Source organism: Lynx rufus, unplaced genomic scaffold (genome assembly GCF_022079265.1).
Source record: "Lynx rufus isolate CCGP_SWC_20201006 ecotype Redwood Valley unplaced genomic scaffold, mLynRuf1.p SCAF_23, whole genome shotgun sequence".
In the NCBI taxonomy this organism is placed as follows: domain Eukaryota; kingdom Metazoa; phylum Chordata; class Mammalia; order Carnivora; family Felidae; genus Lynx; species Lynx rufus.
This window is the reverse complement of record NW_025814838.1, coordinates 21,400,809-21,425,459: the sequence shown is the minus strand read 5'-3', so window position 1 is coordinate 21,425,459 and position 24,651 is coordinate 21,400,809. Positions and strand designations below refer to the sequence as shown.

General features: G+C 58.8%; 3 protein-coding genes across 3 annotated transcripts in view; 1 reads left to right on the top strand and 2 right to left on the bottom strand.

Moving 5' to 3' along the window:
- Nucleotides 1–7,471: 7,471 nt before the first annotated feature.
- GLIS2 (GLIS family zinc finger 2) lies at nucleotides 7,472–11,604 on the top strand. Its single transcript, XM_047087760.1, has 6 exons — nucleotides 7,472–7,643; nucleotides 8,449–8,621; nucleotides 9,156–9,332; nucleotides 9,413–9,546; nucleotides 9,656–9,774; nucleotides 10,746–11,604. Exons 1-6 carry the CDS (start codon nucleotides 7,472–7,474, stop codon nucleotides 11,543–11,545), a joined length of 1,575 nt encoding a protein of 524 aa, XP_046943716.1. The 3' UTR covers nucleotides 11,546–11,604.
- A 2,621-nt stretch (nucleotides 11,605–14,225) lies between these two features.
- On the bottom strand, nucleotides 14,226–21,999 carry PAM16 (presequence translocase associated motor 16). The gene is made up of 5 exons (XM_047087761.1): nucleotides 21,685–21,999; nucleotides 16,301–16,385; nucleotides 15,310–15,446; nucleotides 14,849–14,914; nucleotides 14,226–14,382 (listed from the first exon to the last, which is right to left on the bottom strand). Exons 1-5 carry the CDS (start codon nucleotides 21,685–21,687, stop codon nucleotides 14,296–14,298), a joined length of 378 nt encoding a protein of 125 aa, XP_046943717.1. The 5' UTR covers nucleotides 21,688–21,999; the 3' UTR covers nucleotides 14,226–14,295.
- A 1,705-nt stretch (nucleotides 22,000–23,704) lies between these two features.
- The window catches only part of CORO7 (coronin 7), a 57,212-nt gene continuing 56,265 nt past the window's right edge, over nucleotides 23,705–24,651 (bottom strand). Inside the window, exons 27-28 of the mRNA XM_047087758.1 lie at nucleotides 24,447–24,533; nucleotides 23,705–24,333 (exon numbers count right to left, since the gene is read on the bottom strand). Coding sequence (XP_046943714.1) covers nucleotides 24,328–24,333; nucleotides 24,447–24,533 — 93 coding nt within the window. The 3' untranslated portion in view covers nucleotides 23,705–24,327. The remainder of the gene's footprint in view (nucleotides 24,334–24,446; nucleotides 24,534–24,651) is intronic.

The window sequence follows — 24,651 nt, the reverse complement described above, 5'->3', positions numbered from 1 at the left end:
GCCCGGGGCGTGATCTCATGGTTCGTGAGATTGAGCCCTGTGTCGGGCTCTGCTGACAGCTCAGAGCCTGGAGCCTGCTTTGGATTCTGTGGCGCTCTCTTTCTTTCTTTCTCTCTCTCTCTCTGTCGCTACCCTGCTTGTGTTCACTCGCGCTCTCTCTCTCAGAAATAAATGAATAAACTTAAAAACAAAACAAGTTAGGATGTGATGCTCCGTCTGCCCCAGCACTTCGCCCCACATCCCCTCTTCTCGGGAGCAGCCCATCCCAAGCCTGCCCCCACTGAGGTCGGGGCGCCCTTCATCCTCGCTCACCTGTGGGCCCCCAGAACTGAGTTGGGTGGAGGGCCTGGTGTTGGAATGCGTAACTGAGCGATGGGGTAAATGAGGCGGAGGGAGGGAAGGGCCAAAGTCCAGCTCGCCTTGCCCGCCTTGCCCGCCTCTGCCCGCAGCTGGCAGATGCTGTTCAGGGGACCTGGTGCTCATCCCAGGGTAGCGGGACGGATGGCCCGTGGGCAGGAGCCCCCCCGCCCCCCGGACTCGGGAGGTACTCACTGGGTTGTCTTGCAGCCAGACTCAGTTGGGGAAGTGCAGGGTTTCCTTCCCTTTGGGGACTGGGCCTCATCCCCGCTGCTCCTCCTCACTCCTGGGTCCCAGCCCCTGACGCTGGTCCCGTGCTATGTCCTGTGTGTACGGTGTTAGAGCACAGGTGTGACACGCATACATATGCCTGTATGTCCGGGTGCACTGGGTGCCCGTCCATGTCCTATGGGACACTGGCCGTTGCCTTTCCTGGCCCCAGAGGGTTCTGGCGGGGTGCCCAGCCCTGCCTGTCCACCATGAGTGGCAGTGCTGCCTAGCAGGGCCTGGCCTCCTCCTGCCTAGGCCTCAAAGGGTGTGTGTCCCTGTCTGGCTCCCCCAGCCCCATGCCAGCCCCTCCCAGGGATTTGGGCAGCCTGGGCCCAGCCCTTCCCTTCCCAACCCCGGGGGCGGGTGTGGGGGCTGCTTGGCGGGCTCGCCCCTGGCTGAGGCCCAGGTGCAGGCAGTGCTCATAGCCCCAGGCACCCCCCCCCCTTACCCCGCAAGCTGGGCAGACAGGAAAATACCAGACATAGTTGTGCAAAGGTGGCTGCAGGCGGGCGGGCAGTAGGGGGTGGAGGCTGTGAGATGGGGGCCTAGAAGCCACTAGGCCTGGGGGGCCTGTGTGCCAGGCTGGCTCTCGCAGCTGGGCAGGCCAGCACATCTGTGTGAGTGTGCACATGTGGGCCGGACCCGTGTGGGAGTTGCTCCTCCCTAACCCCCCAGCCTGGTGGCACTAGGGAAGGAAGTGCATCTCCTGGGAAGCCAGGACTGGTGAGGGGCGTTGCGGGTGGGGGAGCCAGCTGTGAGCCTTCCAGCTTCAGCACTGCCTGAACTATCTGGGTGAGCTTGGCAGGCCAAATGATTGCATGGGGCACCCCCAGCCCAGAGCCAGGAACAAGAATCTTCAGGGCTACTGGTTGCTGGCACCTCCCGTGTACCAAGTGCTGGGCCAGGCTCTCCCTGCAGGGCGTCCCGAGTCCCCACCTTCCCTAGTGAGCCGGGCACCTTATACTGTACCTATGTTTCCACCCAAGGCTCAGAGGGGGCAGCAGGGACCCATCTGAGGCCCCACAGCAGGGGTGGGAGCTCAGGGGACTGGGACCAGCTAGCCTGGCTCTGGGTAGCACTATCTAAACATGCCGGAGTGAGGATCCTGGCACACCCTCCTGTTCAGGTGCTGCCCAGCTGAGGGCTTTCTTGAGGCCCCCAGAGCTGAGGGCAGAGACCTCATCCCTGGCGGGGTCACTTGGGGCACTTGCACTCCCACCTGGGTGGGGTCTGCCCACCCAGGGGAGTCTGGGGGCAGTGATGGAGGGGGCTGGCTGAGGGCCCACCTTGGGTGGGGGAGGGGCCTGCCTGCTGAGTGAGGTTCCCAGGGAGGGCAACCCCCTTGCTCTTCCAGGAAGTACTGCCTGCCCTGGCCCCTCTCCCGGGGCCTGCTGCTAGAGGCCTCAGGATAAGCCCCTCCCCTGGGTCCCCGGGAGGAGGCCTGCTCCTTCCTGGACCGCACACCGCCTCTCCAGGGCCTCCCTCTGTCTCTGATGCAGTCAGGCTCTGGAAGGTGGCTAGGGTCAGCTGTGGCCACTCCACAGGACAGCAGAGGCCTGAAGCTTTCTGAGAGGCACAAGCTTGTTTAGTTGCACCGTAAAATGAAGGCCATGTGGGCCCAGGTGAGAGTGAGACTCTGGTGTCTCTGGGTACAGCGGGAAGATCATGATCCCCACTCAGCTGTCCTCACAGCTCCAGACCAGCCAAAGCTTGGAGGTTTCAGCGATGGTGACAGTTCATTCAACAAGTCTGATCAAGTACCTACTATGTGCCCAGCACTGTTTTAACTGATGATTATTACATAATAATGGGAGACATTAAGAAATTATAGGATGTGTGCATCATTACCCAAAACCCAGTGAGGGGTGTCTTATTACTGTCATCCCATTTCAGAGGTGGGGACAATGAAGCTCAGATGGGGAAGTGACCTGCCCTAAGACACATGGGCAGGAAGTAGCAGAGCCAAGTTGGAGACCCAGGTGGTCTGACCCGTACTTGGAGCGTGCTCTGCTGCCTGGTCAGGAAGGGGGGGTGCGGAGACATGGGCTCCGCCCCTGCCCCCAGCCCCTGCTGCCCGGCTGCCAGGAGGGTGGAGCTCTTGGCCAGAGCAGGGAGGGAGCCGGAGCGGTTCCCAGGAATGTGGGGCCGTTTGCTTTGGCAGCATATCTGCCCTCAGCTCTCCAAGCCTCCCTGTGCACCCCCCCCACCAGAGTTGGCCCCTCCAACGCCCACCCACTGCTGCTGCCCCTCCTAGGCTCTGTACCTAGCTCCCACAAACCCCTGGGCAGGGAGGGTGTGCCCGGCTGGAGCACCTTTGCCTTCCCCCGCCTCCCCTCCCCCAGTGAGCACAGGAGGGGCCAGTAGTGAACATGGGCTTCTGGACTCACCTGGGCTAGAAAGCCAGTCCTTCCACCGACAAGCTGTGTGACCTTGGACAGGTCACTCAATCTGAGTTTCAGGTTTTGCATCCGTAAAATAGAGATGACCAGCACCTGCTTTAACAGGTGCTGGCTTTTTGCCTCACCACCAACAGCCGGCTGTTGGTCCTGTTGTAATGTAATATTCGCTCATGGCTTGCAGTGGGCTCGCTTCCCCCTCCAGCCCTCAGTTTCCCCATTTATGAGAACAGCATGTTGATAGTGATGACCCAGTCACCGAACACCAGGGAACCCATGGAGCAAGTGGCCGGGGGGTGGGGGGGTGGGGAAGGGACTTACTTCCCCTTTTCATGAGATATCAAGAAAGCCACTGGACTTTTGAGAGGTGCATCTTGGGCCCTTGTCCCTAAACTCTAGCTAGATGGGCATGGTTGACCAAAGGGCAGCTTCAGGACTGCCTTGGGAATAAGGGGTAACTCTTATATGGCCCCAGGCTGCTGTGGCGTGCACAGGGAGAGCCCCCAACCTACAGACAGTTCTGACCTCTCTCTCTCTCTCTCTCTCTCTCTCTCTCTCTCTCTCTCTCTCTCTCTCTCTCTCGCTTCGGCAAGGAGCCCCTGAGAGCTTCTCAGGGTGGGTATGCCTAGCTATCCCCTCCACCCACACAGGCACCCCTCCAAGCTCCCGGCCAACCAGCCGCCCTCCTCCAAGGAGGGAAGGAGGGGCTTTATTCACAGCAGAGTCCAGCCCACTCCCGAGCCTGGTGAGCTCGAGCCTCAGTTTCCCCATGGTCGTCGTGGGCACCTACTCCCAGTAGGGGTTTTAGAGGGTTCCAAGAATCCATGGACAGCCGGTGCCTGACACATGGTAGGTGTTGGACGGATGTTGACCGCCCCCCACCCCCAACCAGCGTGCGTCCCACCCCAGGCCACAGCTCCCTGGTGGAGTCCGTTTCCCACCCACCCCCTCCACCCCGCCCCCCGCGCTCGCCCCGCCCGCCGCGGGTGGGCTCGGCCGCCAGGTAGGCCGGGCCGGGCGGGGGCGCTCGCCTGGCGCTGCAGCTGGGGGCCGTCTGCGCGCGGCGGCCGGCGGGCGCACAATAGCGGCCATTGTCTGGGCCGGGCCGGCGGGGCGGGCGCGGCGGGCGGGGGCCGGGCCCCGGGGGGTCCCGCGCGGCCCACCCTCGGGGTGACCCCCGCCCCGCGGGGAGGCCGGCCGGGGTCCCGCGCCCGCCCCGCCGCCCCGGTGGTCCCCGCGCCGCCCCGCTTCCTCCAGCTCCCTGGGCTCTAATTAGTTCCTTGCGCAGCTGGAGCAGCGGCGCGGCGCCCGGCAGCGCGACCACCTCGGCGCCGCCTCTCTGCCCGCCCGCCCGCGGGGAGGGGGGTCGCTCCCGGCAGCCCGGACGCCGCGTCGCTGCCCCGCTGTTGCCGGCTCCGGGCTCCGCCACTGGTTCCGAAACTCGCCTGCTCCCTCCGAGCCGGGCACGTCACCCCTCCGAACGTCCCTGGCCGCCTCTGGGAAACGGGTCGGGGGGCCCGCTTCCCCAGCCCACCTGGTTGTCCAGAGCGTCGAATCGGGTGCTGGCGTGGCTGGCCTACCGGAGGTGATCACGGCGCCAGCCCCCAGGGTTCCAGGCCATGCCGATCGCCTCAGAATCCCGGGAGCGTGCCACCCTGGCTCTCACCTTCCCCACTCCACGCAGCCCCGGAACAAAGAGCAGAGCCCCAGTTCAGAAATGGCCCCTGCAAGCTGGGGGTGGGAAGTGGCAGGGGACACCTTGAGGCTGATCAAGGTCAGGACGGAAGACCGGTCATGGGGGTCTTCCCCTTGGTGTGGGACCACCTTTCGGAGGAAAATTCTGGGTGGGGCCAGCCTGGGGCTGGGTGTGCTGGGAAGTGTGGGCTTGTGGGGTGGCTTTTCGCTCCTTCCCCAGGAGTGGGGGGCTGGGCTTCTGGGCTGGGTTCTGGCTTCCATCCAGATGAACCCCTGCCTCCGGGGGCAGAACCCAGTGGCAGGAAGTGTGTGTGTGTGTGTGTGTGTGTGTGTGTGTGTGCGCGCGCGCGCGCGCGCGCGCGCGCGCGTGCACGCAGGAGGTGGTTTTCTGGGGACTGAGCCTGCTGATTAAGGGGGCTGCTGGAGTCCCCACTCCCACCTTGGGTGCTGTGCTTGCCCGGCTGTGGGAAACAGGCTCCTCTAAGGGCCCTCCCCAGTTCTAGGTTGAGACAGTGACTCCCGCAGGTCACTGCGGGACCCACAGGTTAGGGCCCCTCCCTGGACCCCTTCTGGCCTGGGGCAGAAGCCAGTAGGGCAGATGCCAAAGGATGTTACCTGGGCAGGGTTACCAATGGAAGTGTCAGTTTGAGTTCCCAGTTTCCAAACCATCCTGCCCTCATGGTCCCCTTCTCCAGAAGGTCCAGTTGGTGGTGGGGGTTGGAGACAGAGGCTGTGGGGAGGCCTGTGGCCCTAGGCCAGCTGAAGGACCAGGCCACCAGCCCTTCCTGGCTCCTGAATTCTTAATCAGCATAAATATTTACTTCCTTCCTCCCCTTCCAGGCTCCCAGCACAGAGGAGCTTCAGGGAGGTTGGACTGGGCCTGTGTCTAAAAATAAACAGGTGGAGGGACAGGCAGACACACAGACAGACATAACTGGGGGAGGGGGGTCAGGCAGAGGGCAGCTCCGTGTCCAGCCAGAGGGAGAGTGGAAGGGGCCCAGATCCATCCATCACTGTCACTCACCCACCTGCCCACTTTGGGTCTGGGACTCCTAAAGGACAGGGTGGCAGCCTGATGCCAGCCCTGCTTGCATCACTGGGAGTCCCTGGCCCTACGTGGCCTGGGGGGCAAATCCAGACAGATCTGACTGCTCCCACCTGATGCAGTTTAACTGGGACAAGTCAAGTCACAGATGGGGCCCCACCACCAAGTGCAGCTGCCCTTCCGTGAGCTCTGCTATCAGCCATGTGCTGGTGGGGTCTTGGGATGTCCTAGAAGCAGAGGGTCCTAATCGAGGGAGGGGGCCGCCTTGTTCCCTGTGTGTTTGGAGGGTCTTGGCAGACGTGGAGCATGTCAGTGCAGACACATGAAAACAGAGAAAACTGTTTTAAGTTGCTGAGGTGCCTGGCCTGGGAAAAGGATGAGTGGGGACGTGGGGGCTGCCCTCCTCCTTCCTGCTGCATCAAGCAGGTCTGCACATGTGTGGGCCACTCCGATTCCCAGGCAGAGACTGACAGACACTGAAATATACGGTCATTTACCATGTGGTGGTTACAGGGATGTCCTGTGTTGAATTATGCAAACGTGGATTTGGTGAATGATGTAGAGTGTCTCACAGTGTTAGCTTGTTCAGCAGATAGATTTTCAGGGTGTGATCCTCTCAATGAACAAATGCAAGGAAACACTTTTGACCACATGCGAAAGGCTGCCCCTGGAAAAAGGTTGAGTTTGGAATAGAGAGTTGATCTTGCTCTCCTGTCATTTGTACGTGAAGAAAATGACACCATTGAGAATTTGTAAGGAAGTAGTGAAAATAACAGCATGAGAACTTACAATAAAAGAATATCATCGCCACTGAAAAAGTGTGTGTGTGTGTGTATAAATAAATAATATATATATATATATACATATATATATATATTATTATTAATCACCAGCGCTGGTCCACTTCCCTCCAAACCCTGTCCCTGGCTAGCCTGCCTGGATCACAGTCCCCTGCTGCCCCCTGGTGGTGGCCCAGAGCCCTCTGGGTCCCAGGCCCGTGGGCACCTCTCTGGACCTCAGCTGGGAGGCAAGGCCACCTGTCTGCACCCCCATCCTTTGGGCCAGGTTTTGCAGCTTGCCCGAGACACACTCTCAGCCTCCTTCCCTTGCAGGTGGTCACAGCTGCCTGGGCCCAGCACAGTGGGCCCTTGGCAACTGGTAGCTAAGGGACCACTCCCGGCTGCCTTGGAAGATACTTGTTGCTCTTCTGGTCTGGTTCTGGGTCTTCAGGCTCAAACCGGGCATGTGATCCCGAGCACTTTTCCCTCGGTCAGAAATAACCTTTGGGACATGGCTGGCCATTTCCAGGGAGATCTGGCCTGGAACCTGGTAGTTCTGCCACTTTCTAGCTCTGTGACCTGAGGCAGTGTCTCTAAAACTCAGTTTCATGGCTGAATGGACTCTCTGAGCTTTGCCTCCAGAAAAGACCTGAGGGCAGCGGACATGGAAGCTGTCCGTAGGTGGTTGGCTCTCCTCCTGCCCCCTGGACCAGAGCCACTCAGAGGGCCTCCCTTCCCAGGGAGATGGCCTTCACACTGCGGGACATCCATGCTCCGTCCCCTGTGGGCTTCAACGGGTGCAGCCCGAGGAGAAGCCTGAGGTCACAGTCTCACGACACAGCTCCTGTCCTCTCCCAGGTTCCTGCCTGAAAACCAGCTTGGGATCCCCCCGCTGCCTGCAGCCACCTCCTACCCAGGCCCCCATCACCATGCACTCCTTGGACGAGCCGCTCGACCTGAAGCTGAGCATCACCAAGCTCCGGGCGGCGAGAGAAAAGCGTGAGAGGGCGCTGAGTGCAGTCCGGCACCGAGCTCTGCACAGGGAGCTCGGCCTGGTGGACGACAGCCCCACCCCAGGCTCTCCAGGCTCCCCGCCCTCAGGTACAGCACCCCCAGTAGGCAGGGAGGTCTCGGGTCCCAGTGAAGCCGTGGCAGTGGGAAGAATGTCTAGGGTGTGTCCACCAGGATGTCCACAGCCCCTAGCAGCTTTCAGCCTAGAGCTCTGTCCATTTATCCTTAGCAGTTTGTCTCTGGAAGTGACATTGTCCCCAGGGGGAGGCAAATGACCTGCCCAGTTCATGAAGCTGGCACAGCAGAGCCAGGATTCAAACTAGGCCTCCGGGAGGACACAGAGGGGCCGGTGGGGGGGGGGGGGGCAGGGGGCAGGGGATTCACAAGTAGTGACAAGGCCCTGTGACCCAACTCCTGGGCTCTGAGGTCAGGTCAGTAGAGATTGGGGACCGAGCCCAGCAAGATCTTCTCAGGGGGTGCTTGGGGCTCAGGACTCCCACTCTGCCTCCACTGAACCCTGAAAACCCGACCTACACATGTGAGGTGTGAGGCTCTGGAGGCATCCTGGCCCCAACGCCTGGTGTTCCAGAAGGGAGCAGTGAATCAGGAAGGGGCCCAGGAAAAGTCCGAAAGGTCCCTACCTACCAGTATGACAGGAAGCCAGGGGTCTGGCCTCAAGTTCCTGTTCAATGGGTACTTTCCACTCTTTATCTTGACCGATGTCTGAACTCTCATGGTGATGCGGGCCACATTGGTCAGGTGCGCAGCCTGCTGCTAGATGCGTGGGGTCCCAGGGTGGTCCAGGGGTGTGAGGGTGGCATCTGCTTCCAGGGTCGTGGTGGGAGACTCACAGGACCCTCAGCCCCAGCACCTCTGAACAGTTTTTCTCTCTTAGGCTTCCTGCTGAACCCCAAGTTCCCCGAGAAGGTAGAGGGACGCTTTTCGGCTGCCCCTCTGGTGGACCTCAGCTTGTCACCGCCATCTGGGCTGGATTCCCCCAATGGCAGCAGCTCGCTGTCCCCTGAGCGCCAGGGCAATGGGGACCTGCCTGCAGTGCCCACCGCCCCGGTGAGGAGGGCATAAGGGCTCTGGAAAGAGGTGTATTGGTTTCCTGGAAGGGACCACAAACTGGGTGGTTTAGAACAACGTAAATGTATTATTCTGTCACAGTTGTGGAAACTAAAGTCTGAAATCGAGATCTCAACAGGGCTGTGCTCTCTCCCAAGGCTCTGGCAAGAATCCTTCCTTGCTTCTTTCCAGCTTCTCTTGGCTCCCGGCGTTCCCTGCCTTGTAGCTGTGTCACTCCGGTCTCTGCCTCTGGTGTCACCTTGCCTTCTTCCCTCTGTTGTGTCTCTGTGTTCAAATCCCCCTTTCTCTTATGAAGACATCAGTCACTGGATTTAGTGCCCCCCAATCCAGTATGACCTTGACTGCATCTGCAAAGACCCCATTTCCAACTAAGGTCACACCCAAGGTACAGGGGGTTGGGACTGGGACATGTCCTCATGGGGGACACAACCCGCCACAGGAGACAGGGGTGGTGGGGACCTGCTGGCCCAGCAGGGCGCACTGACCAGCTCTGTCTCTCCCCTCTCCCCCTAGGACTTCCAGCCGCTGCGCTATCTGGATGGCGTCCCCAGTTCGTTCCAGTTCTTCCTGCCTCTGGGCTCCGGGGGGGCCCTGCACCTGCCTGCTTCCTCCTTCCTCACCGCCCCCAAGGACAAGTGCCTCTCACCAGAGCTACCCCTGCCCAAGCAGCTGGTGTGTCGCTGGGCCAAGGTGAGTGGGGGGGTGGCCAGGAAGACCGGGGTCAGTGTGCACAGCCCCGCGTAGACTCAGAACCTTCCCCGGCCCCGCAGTGTAACCAGCTCTTCGAGCTCCTGCAGGACCTGGTGGATCACGTCAACGACTACCACGTCAAGCCCGAGAAGGACGCAGGGTACTGCTGTCACTGGGAGGGCTGTGCCCGCCACGGCCGCGGCTTCAACGCCAGGTGAGGGAGGGCGAGAGGGGGGCCGGGGGAGAGGGGCTCCGGAGTCCCGCGAACTGAGTCGAGGTTCCCCCCCCTCCCCCCTCCCCGCACCGTGCCCTCCCTGGAGCAGGTACAAGATGCTCATCCACATCCGCACGCACACCAACGAGAAGCCACACCGCTGCCCCACCTGCAGCAAGAGCTTCTCGCGCCTGGAGAACCTGAAGATCCACAACCGGTCGCACACGGGTGAGTGGCTGGGCTGGAGGGCTGGCCCCGGGGCAGTCAAGGGGTGAGGGACGCATCGCACCGTGCAGTCGTCGCTTTGCGAGTGCCACTTCTGGGCGAAGCCTCTCCCGCGGGTCCCCTCTGCATCCGCCCTTGGGGCACAGACACATCTCCAGGTGCCGCACTCAGAGGCACTCAGCACCGTTGTTTGTGAGGCTTTGTGAGGCGGCGCGTGCCTCCTCCTGGCTCTGCCCCAGCACACGGTGGGGCCAGCCTGGTGACACGCCCACATACCTGACTTTAAATTTCCCAACCACCAAAAAAACCCATCCTCATTGCCGCATTACACAAAGTACAAAGGAAAGAAATGAATTGCAATGATGTATTTTCTCAAACCCGATATATTAAAAGACTGTCAATGAGACATTAGATTGCACGAAGTCTGTGGAATCACAATCTGGTGTGTATTCCCTCCCCCCCAACCCCGTGTGTTTTACGCTCACAGCACAGCTTGGTTGGGGCCGGCCACACTGCAAAGGCTCAGAGCCTAGAAGTGGCTCCCCGACCGACGTTTAGTAAATGTGGAGGCGTTTTCCGGAGCCAGAGCCGGAACACAGCCCGGCGAGCTTTCCTGCAGCGCTCACAGTGGGCCACGTCCCAGCAGGGTCTTCCTGGAAGTGTGGAAGCAAATGTGTGGTCCTGCCGGTGGAGGTGGTCGCTGTCACCCACAATTTGAAGCACGGGACCGAGGCCGAGGGCACACCACCAGGCCACAGGCAGGGCTGGGGTGTGACCGGGGACCAGGCCAGCTGCTCAGCGCCTGGGCCCTGCTGCCCCCAGCTGGGAAGAGATCTCGTGCCAGGTGCCAGGGACGCCACCGCCCACGTCAGAGAGTCCCCACTCTCCGGGAGCTCTCTGGGGCCGGGGGGGGGGGGGGGAGAGTGAGGAGGCTGGGCTGGGGAGAGGCCCCTCACGCCGGCACTGCCCTGCAGGTGAGAAGCCCTACGTGTGTCCCTACGAGGGCTGCAACAAGCGCTACTCCAACTCGAGCGACCGCTTCAAGCATACGCGCACCCACTACGTGGACAAGCCCTACTACTGCAAGATGCCCGGCTGCCACAAGCGCTACACGGACCCCAGCTCGCTGCGCAAGCACATCAAGGCCCACGGCCACTTCGTGTCTCACGAGCAGCAAGAGCTCCTGCAACTGCGCCCGCCCCCCAAGCCACCGCTGCCCACCCCCGATGGCGGCCCCTATGTCAGCGGAGCCCAGATCATCATCCCCAACCCCGCTGCCCTTTTTGGAGGCCCCGGCCTGCCTGGCCTGCCCCTGCCCCTGGCCCCCGGCCCCCTTGACCTCAGCGCCCTGGCGTGTGGCAATAGCGGGGGCGGTGGGGGTGCAGGGGGCATGGGCCCCGGGCTGCCGGGCCCCGTCTTGCCCCTCAACCTGGCCAAGAACCCGCTGCTGCCCTCACCCTTTGGGGCTGGTGGACTGGGCCTGCCTGTGGTCTCCCTCCTCGCTGGCTCCGCTGGCGGCAAGGCCGAGGGGGAGAAGGGGCGCGTGGCAGTGCCAGCCAGGTCTCTGGGCGTGGAGGGCCGCAAGACACCCCTCGAGAGGACTGAGAACAGCCGCTCCCGGCCGAGCCCTGACGGACTCCCCCTGCTGCCGGGCACCGTGCTGGACCTGTCCACGGGCGTCAGCTCGGCGGCCAGCAGCCCAGAGGCACTCGCTCCGGGCTGGGTGGTCATCCCTCCAGGCTCCGTGCTGCTCAAGCCGGCTGTGGTGAACTGAACCCGCCTGGTGGACAGCTACCTGCGGCCCAGCTAGGAGCTCCCGGCCCCCTGCCCCCGACGAACGGAAACTCTTCTGCGAAATAGCAATAATGTCCTCCTGCCCCTGGGGCCTGGTTGGCTGTGTCCCCCAGGCAGACCCAGCCCCAGACAAGCTGGGCAGCAAGGATGGTGCTAGAAGGTCACTGGTGGTGTCCCAGGCTCCGGAGGGGAAGCTGGTCCTGCTAGCCAGGGAGAGCTGTGCTCCTGGGTGCTGAGGCCTCGCTCACCTCCAGCCCACCCCCTGCCCTCTCCTTCACCTAGTCCTCAGATGCCCTGGCCCTCCACCATCCTCCCTCATCCAGTCACCAGCCTGGGTAGGTCACCTGTCCCCTCCCTGCCATGACCACCCGCCAGCCATGTTCCCGTCCTGCCTAGCCTCTCTGGGCCCCTGCTCTGGGGGCTTCTTGGACCCCTTTCCCTCTGGCCCACCCTCCAGAGGGAGAGCAAGACAGACGCAGGCAAAGCCACAGGAAAAAGCCACCTTATCCCTATGACAAGGCGCCTCCAAACTCCGAGAGGGAGGCCCGCTCTGCCAGCTGCCCCTCACCACTAGCCTGTCCGGAAAGAGCCAGCATGGAGGGTCAGCCCCTTGTCCAGGCTGGACACTCTCCCAAGTGAGGGGCCCATTGACCACTCACCTGCCCCTTCACTACTGGGCCTTCTCCCTCTCCTTTCAGGGAGCCCTGGGGATGTGGGGAGCAAAGCCCTAAGCGAGGAAGAGAGATGCCAGGACCTGGGGCCCTTGCTTGGCTCAGGGGGCAAGTGGGACCAGGATTGGCCCAGGGCAGTGCCACTCCGCACAAGGGACCATGGAAGCTTGCAGGGTGTCAGGAGATGGGAGGCTGGCTGGGGACAACCCCAGGCTAGGACACAGTCCCAATTCTGGGGGTGCCAAGTCACAGCCAGCACACAGGAGGGGTAGGGCTCCAGGCCAGTGCTGGGCATGGGACCTTTCCAGAGGCCATGGACAGAAAGCCCCGGGCTTGGGGGTGGTAAAGCGAACCGGGATGGCCATGGGAGGGCCCCAACTCTGTGCCTGGGGAGGGGAAGCTGGAGGAAGGTGCCTGGATTTAAAACATGATTGTTTCCTTTGGCTTTGGCTCCTCCCAACTGAGCCTCTGTCCTAGAGGTACCCCCCGCCCCCCACTTTCACTGGCATGGGCCAGAATAAGCTAAGGATGCTGGTGCTCCATATGCCCTACAGCCCACAGCCCGACCCTAGCAGGCCTTGGGGCCGCAGCACATACGCTTTCCCCACCCTGAGCCCCTGCTGTTCCTCCCTGGAGGTGGCCTGGTGCCACCTGGGAGGTGCTGGCCTGGCAGTCAGGACTTCTGGCTCCAAGGCCTGCCCGGTCCTTGGCCACATGACCAAGCACTCCATTCCCCTGCTGTAGGACTGGGAGCTGCAGGCCAGCAGCGGGGTGGTTAGCAAGCCTGCAGACCCCACCCTTTCCTGGACTGCCCTTCTGTCCTAGAGGGGTCACCCTGACCCGGCCTGCCCTGACAGGGCCTCGCAGTGCTGGCTCTGCCCCTTGAAGGGGCTGTGAGCAAAGCAGGAGGGAGCTGGTCTCCTTTCTTCGGGCCCCACCCAGGACCCAGGCCTTAAATCCCCAGTTGGGGGTGAGGGGTTTGAGACTCAAGCCCAGGGAGCAGAGGAACAGGGCACTGGAAGGTGACATTAGCTCAGCATGTGACTCGGTGATAGACCAGGCTCGAAAGGGCTGGTGTACGTGTTGTTGTTGTGGGTTTGTTGTTGCACATTCCAGGATATCAGTATTTTAACAGGTTCTAAGTGCCTTTCTATCGTAGCTTATGTTTTTCCTCCTCTTGGCTCCATTGCTGTTAGCATAGAGTTTAAAAAAAAAAAGAGATAAGCTAATGACTATAACAATATATTCCTCCATGTGAGAGGAAGTTTATAAAGAAACAATAAAATTGAGTTGCAAAGACAGTTTCTGTTTTGGCTGTGCCACGAGCTGAGCCACCCTGCTTGGGAACCATCCTGTGCCTGGTTTGGGTCACCCACCCCCAGAACGCAGCACCCAGAAGCCCTGTTCTGGGGCTTCCTTCCCACCCTGTGGGTGCCTCGGGGAGGGAGCGGCCAGAGGGGGCAGGTGCTGAGGGAGCAGAGATGGAAAAGATTCTAGGTGACGCAGGACCTGGTCCTACCACCACCTGCTGTGACCCTGATAAGAGCCTTAGTTCTGGGAAGACACAACTCGTCCATTGAGAGTCTGGCAAAGGCTTCTCTCTCTCCCTGTACTGGAGCATTCCACCCAGATTCCAGAGATGCTAGAGTCAAACCCAGCTCAGGGAGAGGTTGCCTGTGACTGAGCCGTGGGCCTGTGGGCCTGGGGCTCTGGACCCGGTGGGAAGGGCAAGGGCAGGCCTGAGGGCGGGGATGCTCATCGCAGGAGGGGCCTGGCACTGGAGCTGTGAGGGCAGGAGTGGCCCTGTCCAGTACGTGACAGCTCAGCAGGCAGGGCAGGGCTGGGCTGGCTTCTTGCCAACCTCACCCACCCCAGCCCTGTGGGGTGTCAAAGTCATGTTAACAGGGATGCGGTACTACTGGCTTCCCCCCTCCCTGCTGGCAGGAAGAGCAGTCTGCCTTCTGGAATGTGGATGTGTGCACTGAGAAATGCGGAACAGACATTTATTACCGAGCTATAAATTAGAGGTGGTGGGCAGGGTGCAGGAGGGGCTAAGTGGTCACGTTTTGGGCATCCGCTCCTTCTCTCTGTCCTCCTGGGCCTGGATTCTGAGCTCCTCCTGCAGGCGCTCCCTGGCTCGGACCACCTGGAAGGGAGTTAGAATCAGGCAGGGCAGTGAGTGGGATGGGCCTCTGCCCTTCGCAGTCCTTCCAGCTTCGAGTCCCTGCAGAGCCCTGGGCATGTCTGAGCCAACAGCTGGGAAACACAAGTGCCTCCTTTACGGGTGCCCAGCATTCCCAGGGGGACAGGGCCCGGCCACACCCTGCTCTTCACCCGCCAGTGGTCCTGTTCCCTCACAGCCATGGCTGCTGGGAGGGCCACTGTCAGAGTGACACAGGGCCCAGACATTTCAGCCCAACTGGCTGGGCCCCAGGGAGCTGAGGCAGCCAGAGGGAGTGGCAGCCTAGGGGGGGCCTCCCTGAGGCTGGGACACCAGGGACTGCCCGGCACACCTGCCTGCCTGCCAAGCTCTGAAGGGCCTGGGAATGAGGGACCCCCCCCAGTGAGAAGGGCCCTGGACTTGTCCCCTCCCAGCATCAAAGAGCACTCACCTTGGACTGCAGGTAGAAGGAGCCACCCACGGATTTGTCGTTCACCTTGAATAGGTGTTCGTAGTTCTGCAGGGGAGGGGAGACGGTGAGAGGGTGTGCAGGCTCTGGGTTACAGAGGCAGGGGGAGCTAGGAAATGACAAAGAAGGAAAGCCAAAGGGTTCAACCCTGCCGCCCCGCAGGCCCATGTGACTGCTGGGGGACAGAGAGGTGGACAGGTGCCCACAGAGGGAAGGGGCTTGTCTACCACCAACAACCGCTCTGTCCCTGCCACTGCCTGCTTTGGGCCTAAAAACAAACGAGTGACAGCGGCTGCCGTAACTCAGGGGTCCAAGCACCTGCTCCTTTCTACCAGGCCACATTCACTCTGGAAGACCCTTGTAGCCTGACTCCTCCCGCCCGATCCCCCCCTTTCTGGTCTTCTGAGGCAAGACCTGTCTCAGAGCCAGCCTAGTGGCCTCACCTTCTGGATCTCCTCGGGGCTCAGCTTGGAGACATTGAGAATCTGCTGTGCCTCCTGGAGGCTGAGGCCGGACAGGTTGGAGGCAGCTGCAGACTGGTGTCCAGCGCGTCCCCGAGCGTCAGCTGCTGCCCGGCTGGCTATGTAGACACATGGGTGAGTGCTCAGCCCTCAGCAGCCCAGAGGTTCCCCTTGGGCCTTCCGAGTGGGCAGCTCAGCCTGCCAGGCGGCACGGGAGAAGACACACACAAGGGACAGGGTACATCTCTTCTCCAGGAGTGGCTTTTTTTGGGGGGTGGGCGGTGGGGGACGGTGAAGTGAGGACAGATTTACTCCACTGGAGGACAGGGGCAGGGTCTGGTCCCCAACCTAGACCACAAGATGGTTCTATTCCTCTCTTCTCCCCTGCCCTGTCATCCCCAGTGCACAGCAAGTTAGGGAGCTCTAGGCTACAATGGGAAGCAGAGTGAAGCCGCACAGATATGAAGAGGCAGGAATAGCTCAGTTGAGACTTGGCTGCCCATCAGCTACCTAGGCCAGCCAAGCAGGTGGCTCAGGTGACCCCTTCCCTTTCAATGACCCTAGAATCAGGGTCCACTAAACTTTTTCTTAAAGGATCAAAGAATAAATATTTCAGGCTCTGCGCACCAATTAAAATCTGGGTTTGCAACTGCTCGAATCTTGAAAGTAGCCAGAGGGTATGGCTGTGTTCCAGTAAAACTTTACTTATAAAAACACGTGGTCAGGTGAACCAGTTTGCCCATTCCTGCCTTAATGTTCAAGTCAACCAGCTTTCCCTTTCACGAGAATGTCGGGAAGTCCAATACCCCCACCCCCACCCCCACCCCCTAGAAATGCCCCAGACTGCCAGAACCTCAGCCAGAAGAGGGTGCTGGCATCCCAATGGACCCATGGTGAGGGGCCATACACAAGAGGAAAATCTCACCGGGGCAGGAGCTCCCAGCCCAGGGGGAAGACTGGGGCTCCAACTTACCTGCAAACTCCTGCCGCAGGGCTCGGGCAAAGGCCCTGCCCACCACCTGCACCCCCATCACAATGATCTGGGCCAGGTATTTGGCCTGTGGGCAAAGCAGGTACCTGGTTAGCAGGTTGCATTTTCCAGAGATGGGACCCTGGAAATGGCTGCTGAGTGGCAAGGCTTCTGGAGATCTGAGGTAATGAAGTCCAGGGCAGCAGCCTCAGGCAACTTAATCCAAATTACCTTGATAAAAGGCTTCTGCTTTGGGTGGCTTCAGATGCTCTCTGGAGAGCTGGCTGGGGTGGACCTGACGGTGTTCCCAGAGGCAAGTGGGACCCTCCCTTGGCCTTCAGACCCGAGGACAGAACAGCTAAAACAAAGGGGCTGCAGGGCACAGAAGCTTCCAAAGGAACACTATGGCCTGGAGCCAGAACCAGGGGCTGGTCCCAGACCAGCCACTGCCACCAACTCACCCAGTGCTTCTGAGACTGGAGGTCCCAACCTTTGTTCTACCAGCAGGAAACTCAGGGAGCCTGGAGCCACCCCAATTCTCCCAAGACTATTCTCGAAGGTTGCAATCAACACAACAAAAGAGAAAAAGAGGCTCCACCTTTCAGCAGCAAAAAGCCCACTAGGGAGGCATTTAAGACAACTAACTGGTGAGGGAAAACAGGACTGGTCACCGGTTCCTCCACTGGTTCAAACACCAGCACAGTCGCACAAGGACACACGGAACCCTGCGGTGCCCTCAGAGCTCCCGTACACCGCCTGGCCTGGCCTGGCCTGGCCTGGCAGGGGGAGCCTCTACAGGGCACAGCATGGTGGTTTTCTACTCCCAGACCGCGTGATTCAACACACCACAGGGGCACACAGAGCCTCATTAAGCATGACCAGAAGTATAGAAAGGCAATGGAAGGAAACCTCAGGAATGAGACGGAGACATTGGAAAAAGATGAGATTTCTACTGGGCTGGATTTCGAGGGCAGAGAGGATCACAATGGGAATACTGGGGCTTTCTAGGCAGAGGAACCAGGGCGAGCCCACCAGGAGAAAAGTGTAAAGGCCGTCCCGGGAGCAGCCAAGAGCATAGGGGACTTGTAAGGTCGTTGGAGAGAAGACTAAGAAGGTGGCCGGGATGGGAAAACGTACAGCCCTTATGGAGAAAAGACGATACAGACAGCACACCGGAAATGACCGGTGTGTGCGATGGTACAAATGAGGGCGGGCAGAGGGCCCAGACAGGCCTCACTGCAGGCCGACACTGCTCAGGGGGCACATGCCCGTGGTTTCCCTTACTCTTTCTTGCACTTGTCGGTAGTTAGACGTTCTATCAGTCAGCAAGTATCAACTGAGCCTGGGTGCCAGGCACTGTGCCATTTAACCCAAGACCTCAAGCCACCAAGGCACAGCAGGGTTTAATGACGAGCCCAAGGACACGGCTAGTACTCAGGGGGAACGTGGGCAGGAAACCCTGACATTGGTACTCTCAGCCATGGCATCCTCAGGCTGCCCACCTCACAGAGGATCCTGCAGGGAGGGCAACTCAGCAACCTGACAAGGATCAGGGACTCAACCCAGAGGCCAAAGAGGGGCTTGTGAGATGCCAGGGGAATCCGGATTCCAGAATTGGCTTTGTGTGGCTTCCAGTGGACTTGCCCTTATGGGCAGGGCGGGATGTTGGTTCTGGGACATTAGCAGGAATTAAAAAATGGAAGTGGGTTTGGATTTCACACGTAAATGGAAATTTCATAAGCCCTGTTATTTCACACCAGAAAGCAAAGCTCAGTGAAGGCTCTGTCCAGGGATCAAAGGGAGGGGCGGGGCTGCGTGCAAAGAGGAGTCAAGACCAATACTGTGTGCACTGGAGGGAGGGAAGCCTCCCAACTTCTCCGTCCAGGCCCGAAGCCCTTCCCAAGTGGGACTGGAGGTTCCCAGGTAGACGGCTGGCCCCGTCTGAGGTACAGTGAGGCTGACAGGCCAGTAGGTGACGGCTTACACACCCTTCGGCCTCAGACCACACCTTCACCTGCTGCCACACGCCTAGGGGCAAGGCCACTGCTCCACCCATCACTGCCCTTCAACTTACTTCTCTGCCCCGGGATGGTGGCTGTTGCTCAATAACGAACCTTAGAAACTCAGAGTGTAACTGGGCAGCCCCCCTAACCACCCCTGCAGGCTTCAAACCACAGTGGCATGGTGTCCCTGTCGTTCCTGCTGCCAGAGCTCCATGGCTGCAGAAAAGGTGGGGATAGCCTCTAGTTTCAGAGGGTACCCTGACTGACCAAGGGAGCTGCCTGGTTGGTCCACTGAGGCTATCAAGGTTCGTGTGGGGGGCATCTCCAGGGGATGATGTGCGCTCATACAGGCAAGCTTTGGGATCACCCGTGTACAAATCCCAGCTGTGTGCTCCTAACGTGTTCTCAGGTCCCCTTAGCCTCAGTTTTCTCACCTGTAAAATGGGGACACGATAGGGCTGTCACAGGGATTTAATGAGATAATGCTTGTAAACTGCCTGGCACGGAGCCTGTTGATACAATAAGTACTCAATAAATGTTGGTTTCCATTTATTATATACTGTTTCACAAAAACCTGACAATGGTCAGACATTATGGAGTAACAAAGCTTTTCCCAAAAAGGCAACTCATTTGATAGATCCACTAATTCCTCACAGGAAAAGGCTGCAAAAAGCCAGCCTACACTCCTAAGGAGCTGGAAAGCAGCATGGAAGAAGAGGGAGAGGGCTGCTTTGCAGCTCTAATCTGGCTCCCAGCTTGTCTTCTTGCTAGCTGTGTGGTCCTGGGCCAATTACTCAACCTCTCTGAACCTCAATTCCCTAATCTGCAAAATGGGGAGAACAATACCTTCCTCATAGGGGGGCTGCAAGGTCCTCAGGAGGCAATCCACATAAAACCAAGCAGACAGTCAGTGGCAGGTTCACAGCAGCCCAGCAGCTACCTTGCTTCTGGACCAGACCCTGCTTGGTGCTCAGTGGTCTAGAGACCAGGCAGTGCAGCCAAGTTTCTCATCCACCTATTCAGTACCCAGTGCCAGCCGTGGGTCAGATGTGCTCACAGTTCTGCCAGCTACAAGAGGTGGAGAAGACTGCCACTGGGTGAGGTTTCTTCTAGAAAGTCCTAAAACATCCCAGAGTCCACTCACTGGCACTTGGGCCTGAAGACCCTGGGCCAGAACAACCAGCTGCCATGGCATCCGACTGAGGCCAAACTTCAGGGTAAGCAGCAGAGATCAGAGCCACAGGTCGCCAAGCCTGGAACCCACTGTGGAGGACACATACATTTTCTCATCTGAGGAACACAGCCCAGTGAAGGACCAAAGCTCTGCAGGTGGGGCAGAAGGCCACAGGAAAGCATCTGGGGACACTCGGGAATGTGGCTTATCTCATGTTAAGTGCATCAAGAAGGGACCTGGCTTTCAGACAGACCGATGTGCAATGTTCCCTTCAAAGCCCAGTTCCAGGTTCTTGGGCTGGCGGGCAGAGACTATCACTGAGACTCACTCCCTTCTCAAGGATCCACTGAGACAGGAGGGGGCTCTGTTCACCCAGAGCCCCTGCAAACAGCTGCTGGCATCACAACTAAGCAGGAGGGCAGTCAGGAACATCTATGCCTGGGGTCCCCGCCTATGGCCGGCACAGCAGCCCACTGGTATGTGAACCAACGTGACACTTAAACAGGTCACCGTCGGCAACAATGCCATGCCCCCAGACGGGGTTTCCAAACGCCTACCACTCCCTCTGCTGGAGGGCTTCAGCTATCCCCCAAGACACACACAATTCTGCCATTGCCACTGCCGGCAAATTCAGTCCACTTTTCAGTCAGGCGTTCTCAGCTTTGGCTACAGACAACTTCTCTGGTCTTCTCTCCCCTCACCTCTCTCCGCACCTACTTCGAGATCAAGCTCTCTGACTTCTTTACCCCAATGTCTGCAGCTCGCAATTCACACACCATACAAATCACTCTTGTCAAGTGTTCAGTGCTTTTTAGAGTATTCGCGTAGCTCTGTAAATACACTAAAATGCATGGACGACTACTACTAGTTCCAGAACATTTTCACCACCCCTCCCCAAAAAAGAGAGCCATTAACTTTGAATATCCTATTACCCTGATAGTCAAAACCCAACATCCTGCAAAACTTAACACAGCCTGGGGTGCTGGGTGGCTCAGCTGGTTAAGCGTCTGGCTCTTGACTCTGGCTCAGGTCACGATCTCATGGTTCGTGGGTTCGAGCCCCATGTGGGGCTTTGTGTTGGCAGTGTGGAGCCTGCTTGAGATTCTCTGCACCCCCCCCACTCATATGCTCTGTCTCCTCTCTCTCAAAATAAATAAAACACTAAACACGTTACCCCCATCCCCCCAAGTGAAACCTCCCCAGGCTCCTACCATGTCTATCCTCCCACAGCACAATCTTTTCCTACTAATATGCTGTTCTAGTTCACAGACCTGCCTGATTCCTCCTTTAGGATACAAACTCCCCCAGAGCAACCTTTTAACTTTGCTCTTGAGGGTGGCTCAAAGTTACACGCACAAATGAGAAGGACCCAGTTCAACCGTTCGTTGTGGGTCCTCAAAAAATGGCAGTAACCGGGCTCAAAACCAGACACTGCTGCATGAATGACCCTAGACGAATCAAACTCTGAAATTCAGGTTCCTTAGCTGTGAAATGCGGACAATGACAGTACGAACTTCATAAGCATTACACGAGAGAACCCACGTAAGGCCTCAGCTCAGGGCCTGGCACTTGCAAGCCGCTTCCTTATCCTTAATAGTAAGAAATGGTTCCCCAAACTGACTGCCTCAATCCCTTGGGGAACTGACAGAACCTCCGAGGGCAGAGCTCAGGACCATGCATTTTTATAGGGTCCTCAGGTGCACCCGTCGCAGCCAGTGTGGCCCAGGTCTGTGGATTGGCTCCAAGTGCCAATGGTACCGCAGAAACGCTCAGTTTTCGGTGTCGAGGGGCCTGGTTCAAGCCCTAGCTCTGCCACTTCCTTGGCAAAGTCTCGGAGAGCGTTTGGTCAGCTGCGAAAGGGGAACAATAATAGGGCGACACCACCAACTACCTGCGGGGCCAAGCAGGGGCTCCCGGGTCGGCCCTAGCCTCCCGCTGGGGCTGTGCGCTCATGGGCTGGAGCCCACGACCGCACTCGCTGGGCATTTTGCGGCCGGCCAGGCCCTCCCTGCTTTCCGGCCAAACGACTCTCCGTCGCCCCGAGGCCGCCAGCGCCCGTAGCGGTCCTCCCGGTACGACGCCCCCGGACCCCGCTTCCCGTCCGGCACGAGGCGGCGCGCGGCTCCCGCAGCCCGGCCGCAGCTCGCCGCCCCTGACCCGGCTCTGAAACGGCCCCCCCGCCCCCGGGCAGCGCCCATCTCGGGCCTCACCATGGTGGCCGCTCTGCCTCGGGGTCGTGAGCTGCTGCTTCCTGGCCCCGCGGCCCCCAGCTCAAGGGCGGCCGGCGGGTCAGAGGTCAAGGGAGAGAGCGCGTGCGTGACGCCGCACAAAGCATGCGTACTGTTCCCTCCGGAGGGCGGGGTGTGCCTTGACGTAATCCGTAGGCGGAGTCGGCCCCGGGCTCCGGTTCGCAAGACTACCGGGGACGGGCGATGGGCGGGCGATGGGCGGGCGATGGGCGGGCGATGGGCGGTCCCAGGACTCACCCTGGCCCTCGCCCCGGCCCTTCGCCCTTACCCTCTGTGCCAGATGCCACAGAATAAATACAACTGTCAAATGCGGAGCAATTTCTTCCCTTGATTTTGCCAAAATATTTGGTACTAAAAGATATGCAATAAACATACGACACCCCACGAACATAAGGAGTAGGATGCCAAAGTCTCACAAATATATAAGAAAACAGGAAACTTCAAAATAAGTTTCATGCTAGGGTCCCTCTACTCTGGGAAGGACCTCTCACTGCCCCCTCCTTCAAGTTCTTGCTCAAGTGTCATCTTCTCAACAAGGCCCACCCCGATCCCCTACCAACGCTGAACCTTGTCCTGCATTGTTTTATAGTAACCGCTTTATTGAAATAAAATCCACACACCATCCAATTCACCATTTTAAAGTGCACAATTCAGTGCTTTTTAGTATAGTCACAGAGTTGTGCAACCATCACCACAAGGACACCACAACATTTTCATCAACCCCTCAAAAAAATTCCTGCGCATTAGCAACCAATGCCCCTGCCCCATCCCCCTGCGCCTGGCCACCACTAATCTTTGTTCCGTCCCTAAGGATTTGTCTGTTCTGAACAACTCCTGGAAAGAGAATCCAACTATATGTGGCTTTTTGTGTCTGACTTAAACTACCATTCTTGGTCCCCTCTGTTTTTTTTCCCGGAAGTTCTTAATCATCTTTAAAAAAAACATTTTTTTTTTTTTAATTTTTGAGAGAGAGAGAGAGAGAGAGAGAGAGAGAGAGAGAGAGAGAGAACAGGAGTGGGAGAGGGGCAGAGAGGGAGACACAGAATCCCAAGCAGGCTTCAGGCTCTGAGCTGGCAGCACAGAGCTGACCTTGAGGCTTGAACTCGGCAACTGTGAGATCACAACCTGAGCTGAAGTCAGCCGGTTAACCGATTGAGCCACCCAGGCATAATTCATGTACTTTATGTTTATTGTTTATAACTTGTTCCTGCAACTAGAATGTGGATCCCTGGTGGGCAGGACTTCTCTCTTTTCCCCACTCTTGAACTTCAGCACCCAGAAGGGTGGCTGGCACATGGAAGGTATCCAACACATGGTTGTTCAATGAACGTTAAGTCAGACTGCCTTGTGCTATGTCCCGGACCACTGCCCTTTCCTTTCCTCCAACTCTTCAAATTCTTTCTTCCCTCGGTGCTGTGGCCACCTGACTTTCGTCTGAAACATTCTCATGGCTCTGTGGCTCACTGACCTTCAGGTCTCAGCTCTCAGCATAAAGGTCACCTCTCAGACTGAACACCCTGCTTCGTCTGTATCTCTGCTGCTCTGTTTCACATAATTTGTCTTCCTTATGTATATATTTGTGGTTAAGTAATCTCTATGCGCAACATGGGGCTCAAACACGCAACCCCGAGGTTAAGAGTCGCACACTTTACCAACTACACCAGCCAGGTGCCCCTAATTTGTCTTCTTTATGTCTCTCTTCACAGTTTGCTTACTTGCACACAGTCTGGCTCCCCTGCACAGGAGGACAGTGACAAGTGCCTTGAGAGGCCTGGTCTCTCCTGTCCCTTACCGTATCTACCATCCAGACCACTGTTGGGTATCTATGTGTTGGATGAATGAACCAACTCATAGCAGCTGAAAAGGCCTGAGGAGCAAAGTGAGGCCTGGAACAAGGGGGAACCCAGGGCCAAACCGCCTTCACCCATACTCCTGTCCCCGAACTCTCGCAGTCAGCAAGAGACCACAGCAGCACAAGAGGTAGCCAGCTCAGAAAAGTTTAATTGCTGAAAACATCCAGGGTATATTCAGGCCAGTCCCTGAGGGGCTCACACCCCGCCCTTAACTGGGCCATCAGCTCCGTGATGTCCCCCTTCTCCTGGTTTCAAACCTGGGGAGGAGGGCAACTGGTCCCTGGCCCGTGAGGCTGGTGCTGTGCCAAACGGCCTGGCAGGGGGCCAGCCCCCAAGGCTCTTACCTGGAAGTGGGGGCAGCAGGCAAGATGGGATGTTGCCCGTGCTAAGTGAAGGTGCTGGGCAAAGCCAGCCCAGGCTGGGACCAGCCCAGGGACGTCTACTAACCCCTCAGCACTCCCAGCCCACCGCGCTCCCGTGCCCCTGGCTCCACATGCTAGCAGGCAGCTGAGGAGAAGCAGCCAGTCCCAGGGAAAGCAGAGGTGCAGACAATCCATGGGAGTTGCAGCGGGACCTAGAGGCCTTGGAAGTGCCCAAGGCCCAAAGGAAGTCAGGGCTTTGGGGAGGAGGTGTGCCAGGGCCACGAGGCATCTTCCAGTTTGAGGGGGAGACCGGAGGTGCGCAGCGGGCACATCAGGTGGTTCTGGGAGGTGGCGGCAGCAGGTGAGGCCAGAGGTGGCTGGTGGGCGGTCTAGTCCTGGGGAGATAAACCAAGTCGGAGGGAGTTGAGAGGTCTGAGAAGGGGGGGTGTCGCAGGCTGCAGGGTGAGGGAGGGACGGAGGGGATGCCAGGGCCCTCTCATCTACTCACCCACTCATCCTCGTCCACACCTTCAAAGGAGTCCTGAGGGAGCGGGTCCTCGCGGTTCCCCAGCTTTGCCACCATGGCACTGAGCAGCTAGAAGAGTGGACAGAAGAAGAGGTGGCAAGGGAATAGAATAGGACCGCTAACCCCAGGAACACAGGCCTTCACAGTTTGAACCCAGTCAAGGGTGTGAAAGAGCCATTTTCATCAG

Bases quoted from the DNA above. Each gene is read 5' to 3' on its own strand.
- GLIS2 (XM_047087760.1), top strand. From the start codon at position 7,472: ATGCACTCCTTGGACGAGCCGCTCGACCTGAAGCTGAGCATCACCAAG. The intron at 9,333-9,412 runs GTGAGTGGGGGG...CCGGCCCCGCAG, and splicing joins TGGTGTGTCGCTGGGCCAAG to TGTAACCAGCTCTTCGAGCT. The intron at 9,775-10,745 runs GTGAGTGGCTGG...ACTGCCCTGCAG, and splicing joins CCACAACCGGTCGCACACGG to GTGAGAAGCCCTACGTGTGT.
- PAM16 (XM_047087761.1), bottom strand. The intron at 14,915-15,309 runs GTGAGGCCACTA...CCTCCCCTGCAG, and splicing joins GCCCCGAGGAGATCCAGAAG to AACTACGAACACCTATTCAA. The intron at 14,383-14,848 runs GTGAGTGCTCTT...ACTCCCTTCCAG, and splicing joins CCTTCTACCTGCAGTCCAAG to GTGGTCCGAGCCAGGGAGCG.